Source organism: Anoplopoma fimbria, chromosome 11 (genome assembly GCF_027596085.1).
Source record: "Anoplopoma fimbria isolate UVic2021 breed Golden Eagle Sablefish chromosome 11, Afim_UVic_2022, whole genome shotgun sequence".
Taxonomy (NCBI): domain Eukaryota; kingdom Metazoa; phylum Chordata; class Actinopteri; order Perciformes; family Anoplopomatidae; genus Anoplopoma; species Anoplopoma fimbria.
In genome coordinates this window covers 21,358,408-21,368,361 of record NC_072459.1, presented here as the reverse complement: position 1 = coordinate 21,368,361, position 9,954 = coordinate 21,358,408, and the positions used below count along the sequence as shown (strand labels likewise).

General features: G+C 42.5%; 2 protein-coding genes across 6 annotated transcripts; one reads left to right on the top strand and one right to left on the bottom strand.

The window, feature by feature from the left end:
- Positions 1–5: 5 nt before the first annotated feature.
- On the top strand, positions 6–9,943 carry trappc5 (trafficking protein particle complex subunit 5). Of its 4 annotated transcripts, none has more exons than XM_054608131.1 (3): positions 6–141; positions 7,898–8,170; positions 8,246–9,943. In XM_054608131.1, exons 1-3 carry the CDS (start codon positions 109–111, stop codon positions 8,540–8,542), a joined length of 603 nt encoding a protein of 200 aa, XP_054464106.1. In that variant the 5' UTR covers positions 6–108; the 3' UTR covers positions 8,543–9,943. The 4 variants fall into 4 exon arrangements, with proteins under 4 accessions (XP_054464106.1, XP_054464107.1, XP_054464108.1 ...); XM_054608132.1 differs by lacking the exon at positions 6–141 and adding an exon at positions 6,758–6,888; XM_054608133.1 differs by lacking the exon at positions 6–141 and adding an exon at positions 6,758–6,888 and having other exon boundaries at positions 7,883–8,170.
- On the bottom strand, positions 1,278–4,307 carry pglyrp6 (peptidoglycan recognition protein 6). 2 transcript variants are annotated; one of them, XM_054608130.1, is made up of 5 exons: positions 4,017–4,307; positions 2,932–3,729; positions 2,625–2,835; positions 2,249–2,543; positions 1,278–1,370 (listed from the first exon to the last, which is right to left on the bottom strand). In XM_054608130.1, the coding sequence occupies exons 1-5, from the start codon at positions 4,153–4,155 to the stop codon at positions 1,353–1,355; spliced, it is 1,461 nt and encodes a 486-aa protein (XP_054464105.1). In that variant the 5' UTR covers positions 4,156–4,307; the 3' UTR covers positions 1,278–1,352. The 2 variants fall into 2 exon arrangements, with proteins under 2 accessions (XP_054464105.1, XP_054464104.1); XM_054608129.1 differs by having other exon boundaries at positions 1,278–1,373; positions 4,017–4,306.
- Positions 9,944–9,954: the final 11 nt, after the last annotated feature.

The window sequence follows — 9,954 nt, the reverse complement described above, 5'->3', positions numbered from 1 at the left end:
ACGACGCTCGCCGGGCCGGTGGGTGGGCTTCGACGGCTAAACGCGTCCCTCCGAACCGCCGCTCAGGCTTTCGCATGGATCCCTGGAAGATGCCAGGCGGAGGACTCCATGTTATTTGGCTCCCGGGCACGCCACGGCTGCGTACGTAAGGAACGTCGTCGGGGAGGGCGACGGGGAAAGAGTTTGAGTCTGAACGGAGTCAAGTTGAATAAGTTCAACTTTTTTTTTTTTTTTTTTTAATTTTAATCAGCTCCTTGGTTTATATTCTCGTTTATACACCAGCGTGTGTGAAAGGTTTTCGGTTCTAACGGGGGTTTTTCTATTCACGACACTTCGTTCTGCGAGATAATACGAGACTAGACTGTGTGGACGAGCCACGCAGGTGACGTTTAATTATTTTATGGAAACAGGTAAAGTTTTTTAACTGTCACTTAAGTGTCAGTAAGTAGCAGTTGTATTTAACCGTGTTAAATAGATCGTTAATAAAAACATGTCACAGATGTGTTCTTCGCGTTGAGGTGAGGACAGCTGGACTAGTGTGTCATTAGTTGGTGTAATAAAATGTTCTAAATGTTCTAAATCAATAAACACCTCACTGCTGGTCATTACGCTGGTCATCTGGCGCCCTCTACCGGCCTGAGATGTAACTGCGTTTGTACCGTAAAGGACACTTTCCTTCAAGTACTGACTTCAAAAGTATTAATACCACAGTGCAGACAATACTGTGTTACAAGTAAATGTACAGCATTGCAAGTAAAAATACAAAATTTTAGCATCCAAATATACTTTAAGCAGGCTACTTGAAGAAAAAGTACTCATTATGCAGAATAATGTTTTGTTGTACATAATTGGACTTTATTTATTGGTGCAATAATGTGTAACATGACTAATCCAGCTGGTTTTAATTACTTTATATACTGATAGGTAGCTTGCAAATTTTCCAACATGGATCGCTAAAGTATCTTATAGTACATATAGTATATGTATAATATTACATTATTATACATTTGTTGATTACATTTTGTTTCAGTAATATGAATCTGCAAATTAACCAACGTTATCAAATGAATGTAGTGGGGTAAAAAAGTACACAGTATTTACCACTGAATTGAAGTGAAGTTGAGCTATAAAGTACAATACAAATATCTTAGAAGTTAATTTAGTACAGTATGATCAAATGTACCGAGTTACTTTCCCCCACCGCTTTTCACAGTAATAATCCCACCAGATTTCATGCAACACCAGTCATTGTGTTCAAAAGAAAGCGGCAACAATCAGGCAATAAGAATAAAACAAATATTTATTGTGTTGAGTTTTTGGTTCACTCAAGGCTCTTCCTCTTGCCAAGCAGATCATTTTCCTTTCTTGACCTCCTAAAAGGAAGGAAAAAGGGAATGAAATAAGTGAAACCGGCATGCAGCGGTGGAAAAAGTATTCAGATCTTTTAGGAAAGTAAAAGTAGCGATACATACAATCCAGCAAGGTACAGTATTAGCAAAATGAACTTAAAGTCTGAAACTTTCTTAATCTGCAGTAAAATGGCCCTTGTAACTGATGTATATTGATAAAATATATGACAATATTAGATTGTTAATACTGATGCATCAATGTGTAAACAGCATTTTACTGTTCTAGCTGGTTGAGGTGGAGCTAGTTTTACCTACTTTATATACTGTTAACTAGTCTAGTCCAGTGGTCAAGTCCTTTTAAATCGTCCCAATAAAATGTGAGGGGTTTTGAGATGATTCATAATTGGGGGGAAAAGTAGAACAAAGTTCTGTTACACAAATTTATATTTGTATTTTCTCGTTTTAATTATATATTGGAGAATTAGCCTTCTTTAAGCCTCAAACAGTAATTTAAGTACATTCCCCTGAGTGGTTCAGAAGGCGACCACAATAAATATAGTAAAAAGTACAATATTAAAAATTAGTGTAAAATGACTCCACTGCATTTATACATTTATGCAACAAAAAGAGAACTTTATGCCAAAAACATTGTAAGAACCATCAGAGAAAATCAGAGAAGAGTGCTGCTAAAAATATCAAGGTGTTTATTAGACATGCCCTGTCTGTCCTGACATGTCCAAAAGAAGGATTAGAAGACATAACTAAGGATGCCATGCCCTGATCGAAAAAGACAGCAGACTTGCATCAGGGCATTAAGGGCAATTTGGAGTTCTGTTGTGGATATTAAGGCTTTGTTTCATATCAGAGGTCAGCTGACCAGCTCGCCTGTGTATACATACCCCAAAGTGCTCCCAGCCTGTGATCTCATCATAGAGCGCATCTCCAGGACAGGAAGTGTTCACCACCTGTCTGTGGCCCTGCAGGACGAAGTCGGCGACCAGTCTCCCGCCGCCGACAGCGCAGGAAGCCAGCTGATCCCTCACCAGCCCCATGGAATGCTGGGAGGGCAGCCTGGTGGCGTAGTCCCCGATTAAGGAAACCCCGTAGCCCACGGAGTTGTGTCCCAGGGTGTGGGCCCCTCGCTGGAGCCAGCTTCGGCCCTCGTAGATGTACCCGTCTGAGCCTGCGACAAAGCTTTTTGGGGAACACGGAGGCAGATTTAGACATTTCCGAGTCGGGTGCTAGATTTCACATATATCTGACACGAGATTGTACCTGTATCCGATGTCGTCCCAGCCTCTGTCATCCTGGTGGAAGCGCTGCATGGAGCGCATGTCGGTGGCGCACTGCTGGAAGGTCAGGCAAGGTTGGCTCGGCGTGTGGGTGTGGTGGATGAACATGAAGGAGAGGGGGAGGGACAGGTTGGTGGGGGTTCCTCTGTATGGCTCTGCGCCCCACATGCAGCGAGGTATGATGGGCGGGCAATCTGAAACATGTTGAGCATGTGTTACCGCGGCGTGTACCTACATTTACTATATTAATGATTTTGAGAGACAATTGTTTTCAGAACTATTTCACTCACCAATGTACTTATGGACGAACTCCTTCATTCCCTCCTTCACCAAAGCCACCAGCTGCTTCTTCTCCTTCACTTCCATCTTCGAGCGCCCCGTCAGTGTCCTCCGCAGCTCCACCGCTTTCACAACCTGTCTGGCCAGCACTGGAGGGGAGACCAGCCCCCTGAAGTTCTCCCTGCGGCGCCGGCTGATGAGGCGCGGGGCGGTGTCCAGGCCTTCGCTCTCCAGCTGGCCGCAGTAGTACTCCGACAGAAGGCCGCTGAGCGTGAGAGGGCGTCTACCTTTGGTGGAGACCTCCATCCCCAGAACCACTCCGTCCATGCCTCCGTTGACCCGAGCGGTGGTTAGCGCAGAGGGGCTGCCCATGAGGGTGAAGACTTGAGGGGAGGTGACGCTGTCCCAGCAGCCGTCGGGTCCCAGAAGAGGAGAGCTGTCCAGGTCTTTGGCCAGAGTGAGCTGGTACAGGCCCCGCACGCGGCCCTCCGTCTTGGCGAGGAAACCGGCCTCGATGCCCAGGAGGAGCGGCGCGAGGGCAACGGTGGTGCCATCGGGCGTAAGGACAACGCCTTCCTCCTTGGCGTCCTCCGTCACCCTGTGATGCACAGCCTTGCTGAGGTAACCCGAGAGGCTCGCGTCCACTTCGGGACCAACTGCGTTGCCAAGGAAGTGCCCAATGAATGCGTCATTGAGACCGGCGGCCATGCGCAGCCTCCTCAACACAGATAATGGATCTGACCCATGATCGCCGTCCTCCACCCGTCTCACCGCATTGATGAAGTCATCCATGTGCTGGGAATACGAAGCTGGGGACAAGGATAGAAAACATTCAGATGAAAACCCATTTCTCCTGCTCCACAGATGAGCTCATACATGGACTATTTTAGCTGTGGTATCAAAATAGAAAAGAATCAAAATAAGTGAGCGATAGAGCTGTAAAGTAGAAACACAACTGTAAAGAATCTCAGCTGCAGATTTTTCTGACCAAACAGGAACTAAAAACATAAATGCACTACAGTCCATAGAGTTTCTGTCACTCACGTCCGGCCCTTACATCCAATGGCCCTCACAAATCTGGTGAAAATGTCATTACCTTCCACATACGTGCTGAGCAACACCACAACAAGGACGAGGGCGGGTTTCCAGTGGCCGTTATCCATCCTGAGGCGCGAGCGGCTCCAAATGTCTGCTCCCGTTGTTTCCTCTTGGCATTTATACAAGTTCACGTGCATAACAAGTGGGCGGTTATGCAACTGTTGACTTACTGTAGATACGCCTGCGTTCAGCCCGTTGGCGTGGCCCACTGAGCAATGTGGGAATCTGGCACCTGCAGTGCGGGCAGAATCATTTGTCCTTTCCGCTCAATGTCTTCCCACTTATAACACACACCGTCGGTGTGACGGACACGGGCACTTTCGTGAAATTCACAAGTTCCGTAATAAATCTCGGTCACCTCGGTTGTCATTAATGCGGTTGGTGCTTGAGAAAGAAAAACCCTGGGAATCAAACCAATCAGCAGATTCCACTGCTGTGCAAATCACCGGCAGTCCTCTCTGAGGCAATGAGCACGTTCTCATTTGATGTTTAAAAAAAATAAGAAGCCAGGCTGCAAAACTGAGGAAGTCCCACAACCATGAATCATGTGTGTGCCGGGCAGCAGTGACATAACATACATATCTGCATGCTGATTTTATTCATCTGAAGTGACCAATAGACACAGGGACACAGTGTTTAGGCTGCAGAAGGCACAATGATTGGTTTTACAGACACAAGTGAGTCCACCGATGTCGGTGGATGTTTTCTGACTGGAGGGAGGGAGTTTGGAAAAAATAGATTGCAATTTAAAACTTGAAAGAAGTGGCCATGCAGGATACAGATTATTTGAACGATGAATCTTTTTTAGTCAATCAACTATCAGTGCAAAATACCAGCCACAACTTCCTAAAAAAACAAAGATGAGCTGGTCAAATGTTACAAAAACCACAGGCTTCTCAATTCCCTATAATTTAAGTAAAATAACAGCAGATATTTGACATTTTTGATGTCAAAAACAGGAAGTGGTTGTAGTCTTCGGTTGAACTGGAAAATACATTGCAGAAGGTAGGGGATGCAAATAACAAAGGTCAAAGATATAAATCTGTAATAACAGTAATATGTAACAATATAGACCTGTAGAAGGAGGAACATAAAGATAAGGTGATATTCACAACAGGACTAAAACATGACTCGGCAAGCATGTCATTAATAACATAGTTGGCCACGGAGGAGAGGAGCCTGTCCTTCTCTGGGAAATACAGACCATGATCGGCATAGACGAAATGTTAAAGGGGAACTCAAGTGACCTGGTGTAGCACTTTCATAAAGTCTGAGGGGTCACAAGACTGAAGCAGAAGATGCAAAGATAGCGTGACTTTTAGTCCCTTGTATAAATCAAGCTCAAAAAACACTTCCTGTAATGCATCAGTTATTTGAATAAACCATTTGCTGATTGGCAGAAAAATCTATCTGCAACTATTTTGATAATAGATTAATCATTTAAGTTTGCTGGGAAAAGTCACAATACCTGCTGTGATAAAGGTCTGTAAATATTATCATTTTGGAAACAATATAGAACGGTAGTGCTCCAATGTGAGCGTGGTTGTCAAGTCTCAGCTCAGCAAGATTTATTCAAATCAAAACAGCGCATTACAGGTACAGTTTGGACATAAACACGGGTTATGCACATCAAGCACACACATGAAATGATTCATCCGTGACAACTCCAGCAGTTTTGGTATTCTACTTTTTTGTTTTGGTCGCTCCTTTTGCTAATATGTTTCCCCAACATTGCTACCGCTTCATATTGATATACATTATCAGGTAGCATGATCTTTATTCAGCTTTTAATTGTGCAAAAACAGCAGAAAGTTTATGTTGTTAATAATAATTATATAAGACATGCCAGTTTATTCTATTTTAGGGTGACCTTGACTTTTTGCCAGGGACAAGTGATAAAAGTGAGTTAGCCAACTTTTCTCCTCTGCTGATCAATGGAAACCCTGTTAATTAAACAACTACATAAATATAAATGTAATGAAGGTGTATGAAAGTAGTTCATTATAAGACATGGATGAAGCGTGGGAATAATTAGAAATACATTTCACAGCAAACTTAGAAAAACGCTATATGTACTTATATGCCTGTTTTAAATACACTATAGCCTATACATTTACTTTATACCTTCTCTATGTTTTAAATATAGTCTTTGTTACATTACATTACATTACATTACAGTCATTTAGCAGACGCTTTTATCCAAAGCGACTTACAGGAAGTGTATTCAACATAGGTATTCAAGAGAACTACTAGTCACCAGAAGTCATAAGTGCATCTCCTTTCTTAAACAAGCATCTTAAAGCATAAACCAGAGCAAAAGTATAGTGCAGAGGCAAGTTACTACGAAAACAATAATTGCAACAGACTAATACGAATATAATAAGTGCTACAAACTACTACGAATAGGATAAATAAACGAATACGATAATAAGTGCAGTAAACAAATACGAATTCAATAAGTGCAACAACTAATACGAATGCAATAAATGCTACGAGGAAGGCTCAGGGTAGTACTTCTTGAAGAGGTGAGTTTTCAGCCTGCGCCTAAAGATGGGCAGTTGAGTCTAGTCTCTGCCAATGTTCAAATCAGAAACCAAAACTCATCTTTTCAGAACTGCTGTGTGTTTTACATTTTTAGTGTGTAGCTCTTAATGATGCTTTTAAATGTCTGTAAAGCGTCTTTGAGAACTTTGAAAAGCGCTCTATAAATAACATGTATTATTATTATTGTTGATGCAGTGGCGCTCCGGTACGCCAGGGGGCGGTGTGTGGTTTAAACGTTGGTTGTAATTTGCAACTACTCAAAACGTAGAAGAAGAAGTAGAAGGCGACTGAAAACCTGGACAGTTGCTCGTCTGTTCTTCGACAAGGTTCGTTATTTATAGATAATAAATAAATATAATGTATCACGAGTTATTGACTCAGTATTTGTGTTTTTAAAACGTATATGCCTCCGCTGCCGGAAAGGCTTGCGTGCAGTTATCTTAACAGGAAGTACCAGCTAGCATGTTTGGCTAGGTAGCTAACAGCTAACGTAATTGGTGCTCAGCTGTTTGTTGTGTTTGAGAGGCTCAAACAGGGCACAGCGTCAGATGGATCACCGTGAATAGTTTAGACCTCGTTCACTGATAAAAGGTTAACTAATGTGTCATGTTCTTGTTGCAATGGGGGAACTGGCTACACATTTCCCCTCATTCTAGTGAATGGATGAAGTTACACCATGGAGGATGTGTGAGAGTGTGCTTATTGCAATGTAAGTTATGGTAAACTAGTCAGTTGATTGATTAGTTGATCAACAGAACATCAATTCAATAATCTGATATGATATTTGAATAATAAAGTGCGAAATCCTGGTAAATTGCAGCAGCCCTATTCAGTTTAGGTAAAAAAATGTACTGTCAGAACTGCAGATATCTGCATGAAGTAGGTTTTCTAATGTGATGGATGTGGGGTTAAATGTGACACTTTGGAGCCAGATGCTTTCGTCACCACTGACTGCTTTTATTTATATTCTTGCTAAAGTTGCCCACATGTTTAAATTGTTGGTTTTAACATCACACAGCAGAGATCATTGTGTCCAAACAGGTTATTTACAGGTTCCTTAACTTAGTTGGGAGGAGGCCTGATGGCATCATTACATCAGGACCCCTTAGGAGACTTTGCTATTGGTCACACAAATACATTGTATAGATATTAGTGCCAATAAATGTAATGTGGGTGAGAGAACATGTTTTAAGCCATTAAAAATGCAAAAAATCAGAAAAACTTTCAGCTTGTTTAAAATCTAAGTACACTTTTGTCCAGTTCTCCTGGGCTTGCTAATAAGATCTGCATATATGTTTAAGTAGATACTAACCTTTTCAGCGGACCCTCAAACAGAAAATGGACACGCGGTTCACTCGAGGCAAATCCAACATCTTGGAGCGACCCCTAACCCGGCCCAAGACCGAGGTCAGCGTTAGCGCGTTTGCCCTCCTGTTCTCAGAGATGGTCCAGTACTGTCAGAGCCGCGTGTACTCGGTGTCGGAGCTGCAGACGCGTCTGGCAGACATGGGCCAGAGCGTTGGAGCCAGCTTGCTGGATGTGCTGGTGCTGAGGGAGAAGAACGGCAAGAGGGAGACCAAAGTTCTGAACATGCTGCTCTTCATCAAGGTAAGCAAATAGAAAACGCTGCCGAGGGTTTTAGAGTTAAGTTACTTTTTAACTAAGTGTGTTTTTCCCCATTAGGTTAATGTCTGGAAGTCTTTGTTTGGGAAGGAGGCCGACAAGCTGGAGCAGGCCAACGATGATGACAAGACTTACTACATCATAGAGAAGGAGCCACTCATTAACGCGTACATCTCCGTGCCCAAGGAGAACAGCAGCTTAAACTGTGCAGCCTTCACGGCGGGCGTCGTCGAGGCCATCCTCACACATAGCGGCTTCCCTGCAAAGGTCACCGCCCACTGGCACAAGGGCACCACGCTGATGATCAAGTTTAACGAGTCAGTCATAGCCAGGGACAAGGCTCTGGATGGCAGATAAAGAGGACTGGAGAGAGTGGGCGGTTATGTTAATCAATACAGGATGAAGTTAAATCATCCAGGTCCAGGCTAGTGTGTGGTCCTGAATGAATTTCCTTGTGGTAAAAGGTGGGACTTTATGGATGGATGGATGGATGGATGGATGAGCCACACTGCTAGAGCAGAAAACATGCAGCTAGTTGGTTCCAAGTTCCAAGTTTTTTTGTGGATCATCTCACTCCTGGTGTACCTCATGAAGTGACACAAAATTGTTTCCTTTTAATTTTTAATTTGTCTGTCTCACATCACATTTTTACAACACAGATGATTCAGAAAAGATTAAGATATTGGATAATACTTTCACCACTTCAATTTCTGTAAAGTAAAGTAAAGCTCAGATTTTCAAGTCACAGCAAGTCAACATATTGAAAGAAATAACTTTTATTAAATTATGTCCCCTTGGGCTCTGGGAAATTGTGAAAGCTTTTATCGACTTAATGAATCAAAGGAATACTCAACAGATGATTTCATAATGATGGTGATGGTGATGTGCAGCTTTTGTCTCATCGAATGAAAGTGAAACTGAGCAAAAACAACCAACTAAATGGAAGCCAACTATTTAGAGCGTCCCTTGTTTTATATAATGTTAATAAAAGTGAGATTTACAACACTTCTTTAAATGCTACAAAATATTGTATTTAACAGACGGAGGTCCAGACATGAGATTATTTCTCAAAGTTGTTTCTTTCATTCCAGTTTAACTCCAGCTGTGTGTTTCATCTCTGTAAAATAGATTCATAATCAGGGCTGTGGCTAGCATTTAAGACACAGGTCAGATCTCTACCAATATTATTTGAGTATATTATTATTATTATTTATTTAGTGTGAGTGACTTCAGGGTTATCAACATAGGGGAGTTTACATTCTAAAATGAAAAAGATTGGTACCACTTTTGTTTCTGTACAGTCTGAAGCTGCGGCCAGTTAGCTTAGCATAGCACAAAGAACTGGAAACAGTTAGCCTGGCTCTGCCCACAGGTAACCAAATCTGCCTACCATCACTTCAAAAGCTCATTAATTAAAATGTAGCAAAAAAAGTGTCAAATCAACAGTTGGAAGGGCCAGGCTAGCTGTTCCCTCTCTGTAGGCTAAGCTAAACCAAGTGGCTGCTAGCGTATTAATCTTAGACATGAGGGGTATCAATCTCTTCGTCTCACTCTCTGCAACAAAGAAAATAACAAATTCCCCAAATATCTCCCTATGTTTAGTGGGGGTTGTGTTGGGGGAGTCATGCCCTCAGTTTATCTCCAAGCCTGGCTACAGCCCTGCTCACACTGCTCCCTCCTGCTTATTCTAGATAGCACTGTGTGTCTCTGTCAACCGTGAATAAAACTGTAATATCACAAACATGCTAAGTGAGTCTGAATCATAACCA

What these genes read in the sequence shown, in the direction of transcription:
- trappc5 (XM_054608131.1), top strand. Translation starts at nt 109, where the DNA reads ATGTTATTTGGCTCCCGGGCACGCCACGGCTGC. An exon ending in CCCGGGCACGCCACGGCTGC is followed by an intron (nt 142 to 7,897) that starts GTACGTAAGGAA and finishes ACCCTCAAACAG; the next exon opens with AAAATGGACACGCGGTTCAC. An exon ending in ACATGCTGCTCTTCATCAAG is followed by an intron (nt 8,171 to 8,245) that starts GTAAGCAAATAG and finishes TTTCCCCATTAG; the next exon opens with GTTAATGTCTGGAAGTCTTT.
- pglyrp6 (XM_054608129.1), bottom strand. Translation starts at nt 4,155, where the DNA reads ATGCACGTGAACTTGTATAAATGCCAAGAGGAAACAACGGGAGCAGAC. An exon ending in TGGGACGACATCGGATACAG is followed by an intron (nt 2,544 to 2,624) that starts GTACAATCTCGT and finishes TTCCCCAAAAAG; the next exon opens with CTTTGTCGCAGGCTCAGACG. An exon ending in CAGGCTGGGAGCACTTTGGG is followed by an intron (nt 1,374 to 2,248) that starts GTATGTATACAC and finishes CCTTCCTTTTAG; the next exon opens with GAGGTCAAGAAAGGAAAATG.